The following is a 21,645-nucleotide window of genomic DNA, read 5'->3' as shown; positions in this document are numbered from 1 at the left end:
TGTGTGTGTGTGTGCACGTATGTGTGAGGGCGTTAATAAATGTTGAATCAAACGCCGCACGAGACACCCACACTCCTTAAGGGTTGCCCATTAGCGGTGTGTGGGTGTATGGGGAGTTTATCAGTGTCTGGGTGATTTATGAAGTCAGACTCAATATCCTCCACTTTACCCCCACACACACGCATGTACACGCACCACACACACACACGCACCACACACACGCATGCACACGCACACAGAAGCAAATATTAGGACAAAATTAGACGTTTCACAGAGATTAACAGAGCAGATAATAAAATAGTAGTCTCAACCGCTTTTAATGGTGTCCATAATTCCATTATAATTCCATTGAATCACATGGCCAGGATGATATTAAAACAGAGTACTAGCACATGCATGATACTAATATAAGTTATCAAAGTGCATACCGCATTTTTCTCTGATCCCTGAACTGTAACGGCCAAACTACTCGCACATCTGCTAATCGGTTGGCCTGTATCTCTGACTTAATACATATAACATATCGTTGACCTTTTACTCCCCTCTGTTGTGTAGTGTAGCCTATTACATAGACTTGACTTAGCCACAAGAAAAGAGGGCGCTTACAGTGCACTTCAGAGTGTGCTCCTTTTAAATATGATCCCCTGGTGGCTCTGTCACAGCAGCCTTGGTTACGGGCTGACTGTAGCCTGTAGCCACCACAGGCATCATTAGCCCTGTGTGAAACCACACACTGAAACTCATTCTTCATCTGCCAGTCTACAGCAGTCTGCCTGCTTCAACATCGAGGCTGGAATTGTGCTCTGATGGCAGAGTGCTGTGAGTCCAACAGTACGGCAGAGATGCATTCAAAGATGCTTCAAAATGTACCACAGTTAAGTAGAAATGGATGAATCAGTAAAAGTCGGTGAGATACTGGTTTGCAAAAATAGAATAGCAGAAATTATATAATATTGCATAGATTAAAATGACTGTCAATCTAATCCTCACAGAAAAATGTTCATGCACTCTTTACCAGGCTGCCTTCATATACCTCGCTCTCAGAAAAAATATATAATTTCTCTCAATGGCATTAAATTGGAAATTGATCCCATTGTTCAACTTACAGATGAAATGTGCCTGAAGAATTGAAAGCTGAATGTTTATGCCTGTTTCCCGTTCTACACTGCCCTCTATTGGAAAGCATATTTTTTTATAAAGAAAGAAGCACTTATATTATTTTCAATGGTGCTTCAAATTTCAGCCATATTTGAGATGGCTAACTGCACACAATAACACATCTATTGCAAACTATATCTACAGTTTATTCTGGTATAACTACAACATTTAAAATAATTAAGTGACTGGTTATGCAAAATGAAGCTTTTGAAACTTTAAATGTATTTCTGAAAAATATAAATAATTTTCAACACTATCGTTGTAGGTGAATCTTAATGAAGAAAAACTAATGACTCAAAACACAATTTCGAGCATTTTTCCTGGATGTTGAACAAAGCATTCGCTTGGCAGGAAATACAATAACCAACGAAAGGTACAAAGAGTGATTTAGCATAGGAAGGAAAACGATTCAAGTGACATATTTTGGATAAATAATTATTTAGAGAAACCATTCCAACAATAACTGGCAACACAAACTGGCACCCATGGGAACATATGCTTGTAATTCCTACTGTTCAATGTTAAAGTTATTTTAGTGCCTTTAATTTCAGATCAACATTAACTATACAGTATGATTAGTAGAACAGAAGAGCAGTAGTATTGGCATAAACATAGTTGTTATTTATGGGTGTCTACTGGTGATTGTCTTATCTTGTCCCGCTGCAGTATAGTTAGAATCTATTTCACTGTACTGCTGGACTGTAGAGAGCGTTGTTACCGCCGTTCTAAAACTGAGGACCAACTAGGGGGGTAGACTGTGCCCTCTACACTAACCCTCCCAACACCTCCACTCCTTTAAACCTACACTTTATTCTTTCACATGAATTAAATTAGAACACAGATTGGACAGTAGGACAAAGCAGAACAGAAGCAAATTGAAAAACAAAAACATGAAAGCTCTCCCTTGGGTTATAGACAGCATTTTCAAAATAAGGCACAGCTGACACACATTTCACTTGTGAAGCCGCCCCATGTGCACGTCTTGCAACTATGTGCAGGTTTCCTCAGCTGTGGTTAATTGTTGACATCGCATCTTGCTTACTGTTGTATTTCACAAAGCAGGATAAAGGAGTTAGCTTGCTTACTGTGATAAACAGTCAGAAATAATAGTTGGTGTTCATTCATATAACACAAAGAAAGCTCTTAACTGTTTCAGGAAGTACAGTGATTTCAGAATGGTTATACAAGTTGTCTGGACAACACTTCAACCCTGCTTTGTAAAAAATATCCCACACTGGTCTTACTATATCACTCCATTGTTCTTCAGTTTTCCCCTTTGACCTTCTCGTGGGTGAGCAGCCATTGTTTCAGATGGTTACCTTTGCCGCCCATGTACATCCCACTCTGACCACTGCTGGAGATGACGCGGTGGCAGGGGATGAGAAGAGGCATCTGAGGTGGAGAGATAAATTAAATTGCATGTTTTGGCAATATTGGGGGTACAATTGGTTGAACAAGCCTGTCCTTGTTCTTCACACCACTAGTTATGAAGAGAATACGTCCATGTCATAACAACGTTTAGTCAAGTGACATGACAATCCAGAGGCTGCATTCTCATGTTGACACAGACAGACACTGTGAATGTAGCATAATTGTTGATGCTTTGATAACACAGAACCACTGAGGCATCCCTGATTTGCTATATATGAAAACATGAATCAACAACATTTTCCCTTCATTTGATCATGTAAAAAAGCCACGTCAAAAGTGTCTGGTTTGATCCTGAACAGATCCACATTGAACGTGAACGCTCTGTCTTTGGTTATAAATGATTTTTGACTCTTTAATAGTATAAAGCAAAGCAGCAATCAAAAATTAATGGGCAAAAACACCAGCAGGATGAATATTCAATGGAGAGGGTGTCAACATTAAGATCTGATAACCCTGTGATCATTAAAAATAGGAAGTTGATGGTGCGTTTACTCTTGTTGCAGACGACTGCCAGGGGCTCTGGATTTCTTTGTAAACTAAATGACTGGTGAAGGATAAAAAAAGTGAGATTACACAAGTTAATTCATTGTGGAATCCAAACAAGAATAGTGGCAATAGGGCGGGCACTTTATAACAGTTGTTTGCATTTTCAAACGTTAGCCTAGCTTACATCGAGTTGCTCTTACTCCGCCTGTATATTGCCTGCATATTACCTGTATTTTGCTGTCATTATCAAATATTAAAAGTATGTTATTAGTAATTACATATTAGCTGGCATACTGCAGCCCTGTAATTTAACTAGATGTCACTAGTTCAGGGTTGGTTGTCATGGTTTGATGGTTGTACCTTTAGCCCTTCTCTAACTGTAGAACAGTAGGAAATCCTATGCGTTTTAAATCTATCATTAAAACCACTCTCATGTCAACAGCAATAAAACTTTCAGACCCCAGATTAACCTTACTGACAGAGGGATGCTGCAACGCTATGTGGATCAATACTGGGTTCCCCGGGTTTGAAGAGCAGTCTGGGTAGGGTACTCTCAAGGCCTTTGGATCAGCCTCTTCACTCGGGGAAAGAACACTAAAGCTTATCAATACTCAAATCCTGGTAAAGAAGTGCCACAGAGAGGCAGAAATCAATACTTTGCAGAGCTTTTCACAGCTGAAGCCCAAGTGTATCAGCAGTACTGTCAAGTAATTGACATTGAGAGGATCTGATTCTAGATCATGAGCCAAAAGGCTAGACTCTTTATTGTTTAACTGGAAGGTATTACTCTAGAATGTAATAGTGAGTAAAGGTACTTTTAGTGCATATTACAGAGCAACAGCGTAACATAATTCATAATATTGTATTTATATTTCCATACATTTAGGCTTTAAAACGAACATTGGTTACCTTGTAAAAACACAATGCATGTGTCTGTGTCTTCACAAAACTACTATTACTACTACTGCTATACAGTGCCTCCATCACATGCCCACAGCTAGCCAATTAAACTCAACTCCACGATTAATGATGGAGTTGAGCGGCGACTAGTGTTGGCGGATGGAGCGCCGACGTCACATAAAATGAACAACATTGTTCTGTGTAATTGCGGGCTATTCTTTGGGTGCTGAAATCAGCAGTTTTTGATAAAAACTTCATCTTATCTGAAGTCGGACCTCCAGTCGGCCCACACTAGTCGCCGCCCAACTCCATCGCAAATCGTGGAGTTGAGTTTAGTCGACTAGCCCACAGCACTACAGTCGTGGTCAAAAGTTTTGAGAATGACAGAAGTATTGGTGTTCACAAAGTTCGCTGCTTCAGTGTTATGAGATATTTTTGTCAGATGTTACTATGGTATACTGAAGTATAATTACAAGCATTCCATAAGTGTCAAAGGCTTTTATTGACAATTACATTAAGTTTATGCAAAGAGTCAATATTTGCAGTGTTGACCCTTCTTTTTCAAGACCTCTGCAATCCACCCTGGCATGCTTTCAATTAACTTCTGGGCCACATCCTGACTGATGGCAGCCCATTCTTGCATAATCAATGCTTGGAGTTTGTCAGAATTTGTGGGTTTTTGTTTGTCCACCCGCCTCTTGAGGATTGACCACAAGTTCTCAATGGGATTAAGGTCTGGGGAGTTTCCTGGCCATGGACCCAAAATGTCGATGTTTTGTTCCCCGAGCCACTTAGTTATCACTTTTGCCTTATGGCAAGGTGCTCCATCATGCTGGAAAAAGCATTGGTCGTCACCAAACTGTTCTTGGATGGTTGGGAGAAGTTGCTCTCGGAGGATGTGTTGGTACCATTCTTTATTCATGGCTGTGTTCTTAGGCAAAATTGTGAGGGAGCCCACTCCCTTGGCTGAGAAGCAAACCACACACTAATGGTCTCAGGATGCTTTACTGTTGGCATGACACAGGACTGATGGTAGCACTCACCTTGTCTTCAACGTACAAGGTGTTTTCCGGATGCCCCAAACAATCGGAAAGGGGATTCATCAGAGAAAATGACTTTACCCCAGTCCTCAGCAGTCCAATCCCTGTACCTTTTGTTGAATATCAGTCTGTCCCTGATGTTTTTCCTAGAGAGAAGTGGCTTCTTTGCTTCCCTTCTTGACACCAGGCCATCCTCCAAAAGTCTTCACCTCACTGTGCATGCAGATGCACTCACACCTGCCTGCTGCCATTCCTGACCAAGCTCTGCACTGGTTGTGCCCCGATCCCGTAGCTGAATCAACTTTAGGAGACGGTCCTGGCGCTTGCTGGACTTTCTTGGGCGCCCTGACGCCTTCTTCACAACAATTGAACCTCTCTCCTTGAAGTTCTTGATAATCCGATAAATGGTTGATTTAGGTGCAATCTTACTAGCAGCAATATCCTTGCCTGTGAAGCCCTTTTTGTGCAAAGCAATGCTGATGGCACGTGTTTCCTTGCAGGTAACCATGGTTAACAGAGGAAGAACAATGATTTCAAGCACCACCCTTCCTTTTAAAGCTTCCAGTCTGTTATTCTAACTCAATCAGCATGACAGAGTGATCTCCAGCCTTGTCCTCGTCAACACTCTCACCTGTGTTAACGAGAGAATCACTGACATGATGGCAGCTGGTCCTTTTGTGGCAGGGCTGAAATTCAGTGGAAATGTTTTTGGGGGATTAAGTTCATTTTCATGGCAAAGAGGGACTTTTCAATTAATTGCAATTAATCTGATCACTCTTCATGACATTCTGGAGTATATGCAAATTGCCATCATCAAAACTGAGGCAGCAGACATTGTGAAAATGTGTATTTGTGTCATCCTCAAAACTTTTGACCACGACTCTACATGGACAGAGCTAAACAGACTTTGATCAAAGGTTCTGATCAAAAGCAGCCACACCGTTTTCCCTCTGGCTTTTCATTTTGTACAGACTGAATAACATCACCAGTATAAAAGATAGAGGGTAGGGCTGGTTTCCTACAAGAGCCATACATTTGAACATAGCCTTTACAATAATGCAGATACTCAGAAAATGGAGCCCAAAGTTATATTGGTTATGGTTAGTATACTATAGTATAATAAAATGAATCATTGAGTTAAATTATTATTTTGAATAAATCATTGCTAAAGCTGTCTGTGCCTTACTGAAGCTGTAACAGGTATGTACTTGATACCCACCACTAAAAGATGTATACCTTTGGTAAAACTAAAGCCAACTTTGGTGTCCTGACTACCTATGGCTAATCTCAGAGGAGTGTGCGTGTCAATCAAAGAGAGCCCTACTGACCGGGTTCCTCCTCATGGCCCCTCCCACAGCTCTCACAGCCCTGGGGTTTCCTGCCATATCAGCCAGCCGCTTGTACGACACCGTCTCTCCCAGCTTCACGTCCCGCACCAGAGTCTGCAGAACCCGGCTGGTGAATGCATCTACAAGATAAAAGAGAAAGAGAGAAAAATGGAGTGAGTGGGAGGTATAAAGGTAGAGACTGATGCTCACTTAATCAGTCACACTCCTGACACCACCACTCATAATAAAGGACAACATGTCCAAGGTCTACTTCCTTATTCACAATATTGTGTTTATAACGTGATTTTCCTGTATTTTATATACAGTATATTTCACACCATGAGGTTGGAATAATACAGTGAAATTGTGAAAATTATGATAATGCCCTTTTAGCTGTTTGAAAAGACTGCCTGAAATTTCTGCCTGTTTTGGTGACATCTCCAGGCAGTAAATTAGTTAAAGCTGCAATATGTTACTTTTTGGGTGACCTGACCAAATTCACATAGAAATGTGATTTATAGATCTGTCATTCTCATTGAAAGCAAGTCTAAGAAGCGGTAGATATGCTCTATGTGCGCTATTTCTATGCTTCCCGTGATTACGTTTGTTTTTGCGTCTTTTACTTTCGGTTTTGTACACCAGCTTCAAACAGCTGAAAATACAATATTTTTGGGTATGGAAAAAATACTTCACAGCGGTTTAGATGGTACAATGATTCTCTACACTATTCTTGCTTGTTTTGTCACATAAACAGAAATTAGGCAAACTAATAGAATTTTAGCAACCAGGAAATGACAGAGCAATTTCTGAATAGTGCATCTGTAATAGACCACTAAGAAAGAGCATTCCAAACCTTTCTGCCAAATGAAAGCTCGTTTTCCCCTCCCCACTCAGACCAGTCCCAGACAGTCCTAGCAACATTTTTGCTTGAGAAATTGCTCTTTGCTAAGAAGTTTCTTTTTGACTATTTTCATTGAAAACAATCACATTAAGGTACTTAATTGTAACCCAGAAATGAATTGATATTGAGATAAAAACGGCTGCATTGGACCTTTAAAGGAAGTCATTTTCTTTTGTTGAGCAAACTACAATAGAGAAAGAGTAACACAGATACCTAAGTTTTACCTTTAAAACACCAGTTTAACATGGCATTTTACATGAAGGAAATTATTTCTGAAGAAGGACAATCTAGGTTATATTAGATAAGGTCACAGCTAAAATTATAAGGTCGCTCTTTCATTTAAAAGGATTAAGAGAGGCCAAATCTGTTCTATTTTCTTTGAATAAAAATAATTTGAATGTTGCACACAATTTGTGGCAGTGGGATGACTTCGAGGTTAATAAGACTAATTTGTCCTTTTAATTGCTTTCTATTGAGAGTAGATTCATTATATCAGGCTCTCTTAAATGGTGGAATTCACAAATTATTTGCAGCTTAAGAGGCCACATTAACAGCTTTGATTTCATTAACGCTTTAGCGGTAGCATTAACTTTAACTGTCCTACCAGACTACTGATTACTTACAGTAGAAATGCAATACATTCAAATCTGACCTATTTTTACTCTGAACATTGACTAGCTGTGTACAATTGAACTGTACCTTTTGTAAAGTGAAATAGTGAACACCATAAGCTTGTTACTCCTTTAATTCATGTATCCTACACAGTCAATTAGTCATCTAGCATTCCATCTCATTCTGGTCTAAGAGAGCACCTGACAAGTGATCTACAGTATGTGAAATCACTCTAAATTGGCATTGTGTGAAAACATGTAACCCCCCAGTATCTCTTCTACAGAGCGAACATCCTTCACTCCCTAGGCTCCCACCTTATAGTCACTCTCCGCTACACAAAGCCACGCCAACAAGGCAATTTGCCTAAACTGAGGGGAATAAGTATAACACCTGAAGGAGATATATTTGATTGATGCGTACCCATGTGAGTTCTTTGTCTTCAACAAGGCCCGTAGGTACTGTTTAATAATTATTCAGGTAATAATCACGCTGTCAACGAGCTGATGGGTTCTTACGAAGGCAGACTTCATGTTAAGAGGAGAGAGGAAGCTTTATCCTCAATTTTTAAATAGATTATTCTTGCTCGTAAATTATGGATTTGCGTGCATGGTGTGTGTGTTACATATTGATACTGCTGCTACTCTGGTGGCTAAACAGCACCACTTCCTGACTACAGATACAAATCAGTGTTTATGTACACATTAACGACAAACAACTAGTCAATGTCAAATTGACAGACTCTACATCATGACCAAGGCTATGTTAACTTGCACTATATGTCTTAAGTGAGTCTACACCCCCAGTTTCTTGGTCCAACAAGAAAAAGGTTTATACTGGTTCCACAGACATAAACCTACACGTCTAGAGGTTAAACAACTCTGGCCTCAACAGTGTTGGAGAGAGAGTTTCATGAGGGTCACTTCAGGTGACCAGCAATGATTTGAGAGCGGTCCCCTAGCCCCATACTTCATAAAGGGCTTAATATGGTGTGTCTGGGGTCAAGACCCTGTTTAGATAGGGTCACACCGATGTCAATTGTTTAAATAAAAGTTGAGGGGCACCACTTACACCTTTACAGACTTCCCATAATGATGTCACAGGTCATTACCTACCATAAGGGCAGGTGACAGGGACATTGGAGAGGCCAGATTAGCTGGGACTAAAATCGATGTGTAGGAATGGATTATATGATTTTAAATCTACTGACGTAATTGTTCTTTTTAAATGTAATACTGTACATAAAATAATAAATCCAGTAGTTTATTAGCTGTTCATAATGTTGTGTAGGTGACTGTGTGGAACATTTGCAGACACTACATAAGCCTAGCTAACTAACACAATGAGATTTGGAGAGATAATTTTCCAGTTGCTACCCAACCCTCTGTAGTTGTGAGCATAAAGTACAATAGTGGAAATGCGGCCCCCTCATTATCCTTTGTGTCTAATGGCAGGGAGGAGAGAATTTGGCTCCTAGTCAAAGTGTCTCCTGAGTCTTGGGGGATCCATACTTTTGAAGGCTAACGGGGTGTTCATGATTCTCTGATTATTCGATATTCTGAAAACGTTCATTTCCCTAATTCCTCTCCACATCACAGGGGCGGGTCCTGGAGAGTCTCATCTCGCCCTGCGCTGTGCACAGAGGGAGGTTCAGACTCCTGCAGGAACCCAGTCAAATGGGCTTTGAAGAGCACCCTTCCCCCTCCCAACACGTTCCCCGTGCCGCTTACCCAGACTAAGATCCTCTCGTCTTTTACATATGGATGTATAATTAATGAAAGAATATGCATCATTCTGAGAACCTGTGGTGTCTGTGTTTGAGGAGACACACACACACACTCACTCTCTCCATCTCTTCTCGACCAACCAAAGTTTGTGTGTGATGTGGTGCATGACAGCCAGAGTGTAGGGAAACAAGTTTCACAACTTTACGCAGAGAAGCTTAATATTAAAAGTGGTTCCATTTTTATGAACCGAGCAAATGAATGTGACAACATTTAAAAGTAGAGGCAATGATTCATATGTGAAGCTGTGAGTACTGTGACATCCAGCTTTTCTCACCCCAAAAAAACAATTCCATTATGTTGGACATGAACTGTTCTAATTACTCTATGCATTTTATGAATCTCCTGAGGACACTTAACAGGTTAGTATAACCAGCAATTCATTTAAACTGTAAACACATCCTTAACCTGCTCATAACCAGAGGAACATTTACAAATTCTGATGATCATCAAAAATATAGAAAGTACATTTTCTTCCCTCAATAGACAAATACTCATGCTGCCTGCATTTAACATGTCTTCACTGACAACCGTTACAGCTATAGGACCACTGAGAGCAATTCACTCCTAGGCTACCATCTATTTACCCAACCTCACAACAACAGAGAGGTGTGTGTGTATGTGGGGGGGGGTAACAGAGCACAATCATTTATTCAGATCAGGTACTAATGAAGAATTCCATCTATCCAGAATTTTAATTAAAACCCCAAAGACTTCAGATGAGATGCGATTTGAAAGAGCCCGGGGCGGGTACACAAGCACTTGGTGGTGGAGGGAATCACGCTGGAAGTTGATATCGTAATTGCTCCTGATGTATTTCTGCATTGCCTTTGCGGGAGCGTGGGACTCGTTGCAGTATACAGAGTCTCAATGGAGTACCTACTCATTGAAAATGCCATCACTCAAGCACTGTGTGGATCTGCATGAAATTAGACTGCAACTAAAACCTAATAGCAGGGGAAGAGTAGTACGGTTGTTGAGTACATGCAATGGAGTGGATTTGAGTGCTGTCATATTTTTGGGTGTAGTTCCTCCTAAATTAAACCTCTTCAGAAAATGATCAGCTTCAATACAATAAGCATTCCGATTTAAAAGTCTAATTGACTTATATTTAAATTTTCTTGGAAATGATTTTGAGTCCTCCAAAGTTTATCATTTCAATGTCTTATGACATTATGATACTCATTTATTCTTGCAGAAAATGCTCTGATAATTGCCTACCTATCTTCGGTCAAATGTACTGCTGTGTGCTCTATCATAAACTATGAAATCACAGCTATTTCTTGAAAGCACACTAACTGTCCATTGTGAAGGCTCTCTTGTCCCCTGCTGTGGGTGACTGGTCAAGTGAACAATGCCCTCATTGAAACTTTACTAACATTCACATGTTCTCATTAAAAAAAGCTTCCCTTCTGAACATGTCAAGAGTGGAATTTGATAAGTTTTCAAGAATGTGCCAAGAATCATGGGAACAGCGGCCAAGACTAACACACGCGGTAAGGGCTGCCACAGATTACTGAACCAAGTTACAGCTCCGGGTTCTGTTCTCTCTCTCTGCCTCTCCCACTCTCTCTCTGCCATAAAATACTTCATTATAACACAGTGATCCAGAGAGTGTAAGTGTTGTAACTGACAATTAAGAGTGAAAGCCAGATTCCAGTCATGGCGCTGAAAAAATATTTATCCATGGCGACAGACCTCCATGCAGGGTGGGGTGGTGAAAGACCGGGAGCGGGAGCCTCCCCACGGTCCACGGCTTGCTGAAGTAGGCCCGAAGCCATTCCACGCAGCGCTGCAACTCTGAGCCCATTTCCTCTTGGCCATCGCTAACAGTGACCACACAGCTTAGGGAGGCATCGTCACTCCTGAGAGAGATATGAGAAGCACCCCCCCCCACAAAAAGAAGATTAATAACAGACCATTCTCGGTTAGACAGTATCATAGCATGTCATATGTGTGTAATAAAAGTCATGAATGAAAGGGCATGAATGATAGAGTAATGACAAAAGTATTTAATTGTATGCAAACTGACAGACGTTGTTGATATGAATGAAACAGCTGAATAGTTTGGCATTACATCAAAAGCTAAGTATTTCATGCTTCATGCAACAGTGTTATTGCATGTCAGTTGTCGAAAATAACAGGATTTACAATTAATCTTATGGCAGCAAGGCTCTAAAACTAGTTTAGTCCCAGACTAAAAAAAGGCAGCATATCAATTTAAAGGGGTGCCTACAAGAAACAGACAAAACTTGGATGTGGGAAAGCACTTTGCCTATGGTTGAGTTGGCATCACTTAACAAAGATGAGGTTGCTTGGTGATGCTGACCAGCCTCTAGGTCCGTGCAAGCGGACTGACCCATTTTGGACATGTAAAGACCCTACTGGGATAGCCATCTCTTAACATGTACATTTCGGTAAAGTAGACCCCAAGCTGTGTTGCGGCTCAACACCGCCAATTCCATTAACTGGTGTACAGACGTGTAAATAAATAATGACACCATTTAAGTGCCTTTTTGGAAGATTGGATTATCCTGTATAGTATTAATAATACACATTTAGTTTGTTAAACACAAAGAGCATATTTTTTAGAACCCTAAATACATAAGTCAACATGGTGTACTTTTTAACACTCCTGCAGGAAACAGTTTGTGCAACAACAAAAAAACGAAGGTTGAGGTTTACTAGCTAGTGTGTTATGGTGCAGTTCAGTTTTCAGAGAGCACCATAGCCTAGGTGTTTGTGGCTGTAATGAAACTCTCAGGGGTGCTATTTTACAGTAGGTGTGAACACTGTAAAAGGTGAAAATACTCATTTCAAAATACACCAAACCACAGTTGAGTTTATAGTCAAGTGCTGACAACTCAGACAGCTAGCCCTGGTCCATGCCGAGACCCAGTCAAACAATGGCTCTGGCTCATAGCAATCTCTTTCGGCATGGGTGAGTGCCCAGCCAGCCCCTACTTTTCATTGTCTCTCCCTCACCCCCTTCTCCCCCTCCCCAATCTCTGCTCCCCCATTTCCTCCTCATTTCTCCCTTCTCTGAATTTCTCTATTCCCTCTCCAGATCTCTCCCCACCCCACCCTTTCTCTCAGTGAGGATGTTCCAGCCACTGCACACTGACAGCTCAGGGATATTGTTTGTGGAAATGTTCCTGTTGGACCCGTAGGCCCTTACAATCTACTGGACAGAGGCTAGAGCACCTTTGCTTAACGCATGGGACCTTTGACCTTCACTCACACTTTAGACCTGTCACTATGGCTGTTATCCCACAGCCCTTTGCTACAGACCCTCACTATGAGCGTGTCTGAGTGATCCTACATTGACATTTACATTTAGTACAAGTCAATATAATACAGTCAGCAATGTAAATGTTACAAAGTTAGTTTAGCTGAAGACATATTGGGAGAGGCTGGGCATTTGTACTCTTTATCATCATACGCAATTTGTAAACTCAGATTATGCATGAGAGCATCTCTCTTTCACCAGAATACGGATTATAAAAAATTAAATAAAAAAACTGAACTTTATGGAAGGAAGATTAGAAACCATGACCTTGAAATGAGAGATCAGAGATATCCAATCAATGTCTTCAATGTTCTTCCAATTACAATAACACTCTCCCAGGAGAAATACTTGTGTCTTGAGATAAACAAAAAGAAAGCCAAATTGCATACAGCTTTTGTATACCGACCAACCCACAAATGAAGTGTTCAATTCCTGTTGGCCCTTTCAAATCGCACAATTTTAATGTTACTTATCCATAGTTTAGAATGGAATATTTTTAACATCCTGTGACCTGTTTTCCATTGGTTATCAGTTTCCACACAGGCAAGGGTTTGCGTCAAAGGACAACATATTTCCCTTGATAGTGGATTGTGAGTTGAAAGAATTTATAATATTGTGCTCCTGTCACAATCGATTTGCAATTACCATAAATCACTGCTGTGCAGTGTGAGAGTTGTTTAGCACTCTACCTATTGTATTTGAACTAATACAAATAATGAATTGAGCATGTATATAGTTATTAGGTTGGCTATTTAATTTACCCTAGGATGAACATTAAAAAAAGAATTAGGGAGCGATACCGCATCAACAAAAATATTGTTGCCATATTTTGTCAAAACTTGTTATAGTTCTTCTACAGTATGACTTACGCTATCTACTGCACAGTGTGTATCAGGGACATACTTTGGTGGGAGTATCTACTGTCATTTAAAGGAATTGCTTTAATCTAATTGTGGACATTGTTGTCAGAGTACTTTAGAAGGAGGAAAAACCTTCAGCTTTCATGCCTCCATCCTGTGAAGTGTGATCTTGCTCATCCTGTCTCGATTGGCAGCCACGTTTGGCACCACTTACCCGAGTTCTCCTTCACCAATCATGGGTAACATGGCAGGTCAGAGGATGAAACAGAAAAGGGCAATACTGGTCCATATTTCCCTTAGCCTTACAGCAGCAGATACTTAACTCTGAGATGTCAGGACTCGAGAGAGCATGAAAACAGCCTGAAATGACTGTCTAAAAAGGGAAGATCTTGATAGACTTCAAGGCAAAGGTTGTGTTACAGTTGTATGCCACTTGCTCAATGAAGCTTACTCAAGCAGCTGAAATTCCATTTGATAGCCCACTACAGTATCTAGCTACAATAGCCACAGAGACAGTGAGGTACTTCAAGCTGGCTGTAGCACATGGCTTAGTAACCATGGAATCAAAGTAGACACACATTACCAGTGCCTTAGTTCTTACTCTATCATCCGCGTACAACCAACTCAGCAATATGTATCTACATGGGACTAGTGAGCAGTTTAATAGTGTTTTCAGCCTCTAGTCTCCAGTGTCTTCCAAGGAGATTATAATTACCAGAGTGGTAAAGTAAGAAGGCAATGAGGGAGTCAATGTATTAAGGATCCCCTGGAATGAGGACCTCTGGAGCCACAACTGTCTATCCCATGATGAGAGAGGGGGGGACAGTGACCCTGCATGGATAGCCTCTGTCGAAATTTGACCATGTCAAGCACAAAGGCATTATGGGAATCCAGTGTCACCAAGTCCTAATTGCCGTCTGTGTTCGGAGCAAATGACTGCCTTGTTCCTCTGATTAGTGAGGAGGGTAATCTTCACCTGTTATGCCAGCCCTGCTGAGGGCCCTTGAGTGTTAGTGCTTCTTCTTCTGTAATTTATTTTTAAATCAGTGCCCGTTCCCAGGAGTTTTGAGTGTTTTGTTGTGAACCGCTTACCATGATCCCCACCACCGCCCCCCCCCCCCCCCCCCCTAAATCCTTGACTAAATCCTTGTTTGGTGCCGTAGGAAGATAAGCAAGAACAACACTTGGCCATAATTGACTCATACTCCTCTCCAAGATGTCAGAACACAACCATCTTCCTGCTTACTGCTTCAGTACACCACACACTGTACAGTGTTTTATAGCAAAAATGTAGAATACTTTCAGTCTCAAAAACAAGCCACATGGCATCATGCTACCATCAAACGTTTTCAGATAATAATAGAACATTTTGATCTAGAAAGGTTTCTCAAAATACAGCTTCCCTGGGTGAAATAAATCCAACCCGGCCTAACTTGAGATTTGTGCTCCCAACCCACATTTTCACACAGATCTCAAGTTAGGATTCAGCCCTGGGTGAATCTACATTCACAAATGAATGGCTGTGTTGGGCAGTTTACAGGTAGTGTGTCAACACAGGTGTTGGTTTCCACAGGAAATGACACAGACAGCCTGATTGGGGACAGAGTCCCAGGAGACAGAGCTATAGGCACAGAGCACAGATGGGTCCAAGGGCCACGGGGAACTGCACCTTAATGAACCTGCAGCTGAGCACTAGGCCAGATAAACAAAATACATCTACAGTACCTAAGGCCATTCTAAAATCTAAATGCAAAATGATGACATAGTCTAACCCAGCGTTTCCCAAACTCGGTCCTCGGGACCCCAAGGGGTGCACGTTTAGATTTTTGCCCTAACACTACACAGCTGATTCAAAAGCTTGATGATTAGTTGATTATTTAAATCAGCTGTATAGTGCTAGGGCAAAAACCAAAACGTGCACCCCTTGGGGTCCCGAGGACCGAGTTTGGGCAACCCTGGTCTAATCGAACTTGTAATTTCATGAATTATATAACATATATGTCAAAAGCTCTCACAGAAGCTGATTATTGCGTCTTAAAAATTGCTCACAAAGATCTGAGTGTGAGCTGTGCCTTTTTTCAGTCTCTCTGTAAGGTATATAGCACTATGGAGATATATTAAACATTTTGATAGAAATCTACAGTAAACTGTATATAGCACATCCACTTAAAATCTATAGCACTCCCCGTCCACTCCCGTCCCCAGAAAGAGGCCTACTGTTGACGGGTCACTTGATGAGCATGAATCATGCAAACATGCCCAGAAAACAGGAATAGGTTTCTGACACTATTCTGTGTGAACCAGCACATTGATTACCAACACTGCATGAGTGTGAAAAATAGATAGACACACCACTCCAGGTCATTCACACTAGTATTAGTAGTGTGTTAAAACTGCTGTGACACCTGGGGTATTAGACAGAATATAGAAGGCATGCTTAGACAGTTTGACAGTGAAAATGTTGAGGGAGAACAGTTACAAATCAAACACTCGACCTCATGTGGTCTATGACAATGGAGGGTATAGGTTATACTAACTGGGGCTAAATAGACTAAAACACTGAGGATATCCATTCCTCTTGTGTGTAACACAGTCTTCCTCTCTTATGCTTTACTATAACATGGCGAGCACATTCGTACAAAAGACTAATTACTCTTGTACTGTAAGGTTTTCTTGCCTCTTTCTCCTCTCAATGGGTATTTCTTTTACAAGCAGGCCTGATGCTGAACAAAAGCATTTAAAAATCTGTGATTGCTTTCATCCATTTTAATTACATTCAGAAATGGCATTTCTGCCACATAATACACCCCTATTGTTTCAGAATTATCTGGCTCGGAAAGGAAAATCTACAATTTTTGATGATATTCCTGAGTTAAATCGCCTCTTGAAATTGAAATATGCTGTTGAAATACAAAATAAAGACAGCCTTTCCTGCTGATATACCACAAGCTCCTTGGCTTTGTGCAGGGTGCTGCTATTATTATGCATATCCAGGTAGAAAGTTAATTAACCCAAAGCTTAAGCTAATTATGGTAGCAGAATGCTATCAACCAAATGCTTTCAGTCAGACAGCTGTCCAGAATTTCATTTGCTAATCAGTTGTCTTTTGGAAGAGCATATGGTAGATTTCCCTGCTATCAGAGGCAAAACAAACAGATGAAAACAATTAACTAAAAACAATGTGCACTGTTGAAAAATCAGACACAGATTTATACAGCTTTGTGAGGGAAGGAAAAAAGCTGGATTTATGGCATAGGGAAGTATAATGACAATTTTGGTTTGAGCCACTTAGGCTTTCCGGCGCATCACATGATCCATGTGTGATGGGAATTCAGATGCACAAATATATTGTTTATATCTATATGCAAATGAGACCGAGTGTTCATTGTTTATCCGTGTAGTATTAATGAGAATATCTATGGAAGCATATGCGGGCCGGCCGGCAGTTTTTCTAACAGTTTCTGTTAGAGCACCACATTTTCTGTTTGTCCAATGTTCTTTTTTTGTTAAAGCAGGAATATATCACTGTAATATTTTACCTTTGAATTAAATCAATTATTTCTGTCAAATATTGTATGCATTATTTTTGTTACAAAATTGCAGCATAATGGTAGCTGTTAAAGAATGATTGATATCAGTATCGCCTTGCAACATTATCAGGCAATAAAGACTACTCAAGTACTAATGCAACATGTCACACACAGGCATCTGTAGTACATTTCTATTGAGGACCTCACAAGCTAAATTGCTTTTTCCAGCTCTCCCACATCTCAGCAAGGTTGACAGACAAATTGATCAAAGCATTGTAAAATAATATGCCCACAAAATGTCTTGGGGGCAAAAGTCCAGCCCTTTTCCATTTTTCACTCTAATAAAAAAGTAGTCTGTTTTTCGTCTGTATAACATGTCTCTGTTTTGGTGTGAGAAGCATCATATTTCAGATAATAGTAATCTCCTGTAAACAAAATGTGTATCATTTTTCAGTGAACAATGTTTTGGCCATGTTAAACAGGGAATGCTGGTTAACAGTGTGTTGGGTGGATTGAGCCCCAACAGGGGTTGTTGAGATATAATGAATTTGTTCATCTGACGTTGCCTTCAGGGCTGTCGTTAGACTGGTGGAGGTTTATTTCAGCAAATGTTGCCTAGCTATATCAGTTAGGAAGCAAAAGGGGCTTGAGACGTTTCTATTAGAAAAGCTGACGGTCATGGTGTGTAAGCAATGCTTCAAGTGCATTTGTGTAGCTATAATGTCATTTATCAATCACAATTTTTCAATGTGGCAAATGCTTTGTTACCACTGCTGTTGTTTTGCTCTGAACAATGCTAACCCTAGGGTTCAACCAAGCACACATCTTTGGTTGCCAACTCTTCTAGTGCAAAACACTCCTGGACCAAAACCAAAACATTGTTGGAAAATTATACACTTTTTGGACAATTATAAATCTTGAGGAAGACTGGCTTAGGCAATTGGATTCTTGTTGCTTTGTTTTGCCATTTTGATGCTAATTGTATCGGCTACTTTACAATTAAATTGTTGCTGACATACTCAACTTAATTATCAATGCCAGTATCCAACCGATTGTGATAGCATTCAAACATTATCCAAGTTAAATCCTTACTTGTTCTTACATTTGGGAAGATACATTGCAGTCTAACAGAAACTACGCTGATGGCCGACATAGCAAATTATATTAAACGCAGCATCTACTGATGCGAATCATTAAATTCATTTGCATATTCTCACTGAACCTGAACACACAAATTAAACCACATCCAGAATGAGGGGCAGAAAAGGTGCTTGTGCATGGTTACAGTACATCTTCCATAATCACATTCCATATTATTCATTTCTACACTTCTGCTGATTAACAAGTTGAATGTTTTTACTGCTTGATTAATTTTAGGGGATGGGAGACAGCTAGGAAGCAGACATATTGATTTAAAATATACAAGGGCATTAATATGTTTCCATAAATTACAGTTTGCCATACATTACTAAAAGGGTGACTTCCTTTTTGGTGAATGTAAAAAAGCTTTAATTTCCCAAACAAATGAAGTTGATCAAATTTGAATCTGTGATACAGGGATATTTAATTTCCATCTAATCAAAACAAATGTGAAATGTAGGGCATGGACCTGAAAATGTGAATTTCTGGAAATTAAAGAGTACATACTTATTTATGCAGATATTAATCCGTTCCAATCATTCAAGATTGCAAATTGTCAATATTATTGAGCAATGATTGCTCTGAAATCCCACAGTACCTGTTTGAGGAGTGTAAAAGGGTTTTCTAGAACTGACAAATATCAGCAAAATACATACGGGTATACAGTACGGAAAAGGCCATGTTCCCTTAGCTGACCCTAGCCTTCCACACTAATACTCACCCCTGTGGGTAATAAACAGTTAGGTTTCAGAAGATCTCAAATATACTGCAGGAAGAATGTGCCATCAGAAATCAAATTTCGAGCTCAACTGTATTCTAGCGCCCCTCATATTTCTAGTGTCTCCTATATTTTGCCCAACTTTCTTCGGGATATTTCTTAGGGGATCAACAAAAATGCCCCTGCTTCCAATGAGGAATAGGGGGCACTCGATCACATGGGTGGATTCTGTCTGCCTGTAAATTGCACACCTTTGTTTAGAATGTCAGTGGCTCTACAGTACAGTACCTTTCTGCAGGTGGAACATCCATTAGGATCTGGATGGTGTGCACACCATTTTCACATCCGCTGACTTGGATCTTTCCCAGGGGACTTTGCAATGAGATGGTCCTCTGTGTGCACTGACCGGGACTCTTCATGTCATTGCCCTGGTAGGGAAACATATGCATTGTTGTATTCATGTAGGTGGCTAACTTTAATAATTTTTTACACATTCTATATTGAAGGAATTGTTGAAATGATAGCAAGCCACGTAAGAGTCAAATATTAATGATTTGTACACCTACCCTTGAAATTATGTCATGATGTGACTTGATCCTTACATTAAAATCCTGTATTTCTTTGTTTTATGGTGAAAAAAACTATGTGCCCATCTAACCAATAAATCGCTCGTTTTTTCCCGCATTTCTTTTTTATATATCATATAAATGAGAAAAACAATGCAGTATGTTCCCTTGTCTGGTGAGGGATTCCCTAGATAGCTCAACATTATTTTCAATCCATCATTTTTGGTTGATGGCCGGGATGTTTTCCTAGCATTAAATTTGTTCCTTAGGGTGCAACTCCAAGGGGATTCCGGTTTCCAGCCCTTAACAACAGTGAAAACGTGCAGCTTTTCTGACGACTGAGATGGATTTTGGCAATAACCAGACAGCACTTTCTTTTTTATTTTTACTTTGAGGGAAGGAGAGATGATTGACTATGTTATATTGCTACTTTTTGAGGTATGGGGGTTATAATACATAAAGGTCACATTGATTCCAAGAAACCTCTATTTTCTATACAGGCCTGCACATTAGTTATAAAGTCTAGAAATAACAATGGGTTTACATTTCCCCCATTTTCCTCATGCACTTGTTAAAGTAAACAGGAGGTACAGTCAAAAACACAACCATGATACAATCATTTGTTGCTGTCATAATAATTTAAGTGATTTTGATCTGTTTAACTGGACCTATTGCTCAATTCCCTTCCTCTCTATCTACTGAAACCACACAACAGCTTCCAGGAAAAAGCAGAGCACGTAAACTCCTCCCTAACTATTCCAGCAACTCCCAGGTTGTGTTCCATGAGGGGGGGTTTAGGCTATGAACTAAACAATCAAGCTGCAATGTTGCAGAGCAGCGCCCACATTGGCAAACCAAGCAATGAAACAGCTTTGAGACTGGGGTACTGTACACATATGAAACACGTACAAAATGTTTATCCTATATAAATTATAAGGAGGGATATAGAGAGTTCAGCTGTTTGATGTGCTGATTAGGCCTAATATACATTATCTAAATGTGGTGCAAATAACTTTGTATGCATTTAGGTATAGCTTAAAGTATACTAGGTTTATTTAGCCTATTTGTATACATAATGAACAGACAAAGCGATACAACTATTCGAACAGTCTGTCTGTAGCCAGCGTGACGAGATTTGGATGGCCTCGCGAGACTAAATAATGTGCAAACTACTCGAAATTCGCGCGCATACTATCCCTACCCTAAACATAACCCTTACCATTTTAAATGTCAACTTCAATGTGATAGGGACGTAGCAAGGACCCGAATAGCACGGACCATGCAGATATTCGCGGGTAAATGAGGTGCGCACCACACGTTATCTTCTAAAAACCGAAAAATAGCAAACATGTATGACATGTGTTGGTGTAGTAATATTGACAGTAGCCTAATATTGTCAGGAAAATAACAAACAAGAACGTAGCCTACAACTTTATATAATGCCCAAATACTTGCCTGCTCCATGTAACAATGTGTAGTTGATTCTCTTCCTGGTTTCTTCCACAACGTGTATGAGGCAGCCAATCAAAAGAGGCAAACGGCTGCATCTACTTTATCTTTACTCCGTCATTGGATAGACGTGCTTCCCCCTCTGCTCCCCACAACAAATAATGCAGCTATACTGCTAAAAGCACACATGCACTATAGTATTCAGTTAATAATATACAATTTGTCATCAGCATGAAGGCTGTATGCCTAATCAAACTTTTAAAAGCAGGTAGGAAAAAATATATTTAAACAAACTGCAATTTTCAGCCCAAATCTCACCCACTAGAATACTTCAATGATAATATTTGTAACACCCAAAACTTTCCTGGTGCTTCTTTGATCCACTCATAAATCATGTATCTTCATGAGCTTGCAGCAGCTAGGTAGCCTACTCTCTACACTTTCTCTGTACTATAT

The 21,645-nt window shown here is 40.2% G+C and overlaps 1 protein-coding gene across 1 annotated transcript; it reads right to left on the bottom strand.

Annotated features, from left to right (window-relative positions):
• Positions 1–298: 298 nt before the first annotated feature.
• Positions 299–21,271, bottom strand: mgmt (O-6-methylguanine-DNA methyltransferase). The gene is made up of 5 exons (XM_041866483.2): positions 21,196–21,271; positions 19,463–19,602; positions 11,336–11,502; positions 6,344–6,483; positions 299–2,550 (listed from the first exon to the last, which is right to left on the bottom strand). Exons 1-5 carry the CDS (start codon positions 21,202–21,204, stop codon positions 2,422–2,424), a joined length of 585 nt encoding a protein of 194 aa, XP_041722417.1. The 5' UTR covers positions 21,205–21,271; the 3' UTR covers positions 299–2,421.
• Positions 21,272–21,645: the final 374 nt, after the last annotated feature.

Source organism: Coregonus clupeaformis, chromosome 37 (genome assembly GCF_020615455.1).
Source record: "Coregonus clupeaformis isolate EN_2021a chromosome 37, ASM2061545v1, whole genome shotgun sequence".
Classification (NCBI taxonomy): Eukaryota; Metazoa; Chordata; class Actinopteri; order Salmoniformes; family Salmonidae; genus Coregonus; species Coregonus clupeaformis.
The sequence above is the reverse complement of the archived record's forward strand: the minus strand, read 5'-3'. Positions and strand labels throughout refer to the sequence as shown.

Excerpts from the sequence above, each read along its gene's own strand:
- mgmt (XM_041866483.2), bottom strand. Across the intron at positions 11,503-19,462 it reads GATGTTCCACCTGCAGAAAG|GAGTGACGATGCCTCCCTAA; the intron begins GTACTGTACTGT and ends TATCTCTCTCAG. Across the intron at positions 6,484-11,335 it reads CCACCCCACCCTGCATGGAG|ATGCATTCACCAGCCGGGTT; the intron begins GTCTGTCGCCAT and ends TTTATCTTGTAG.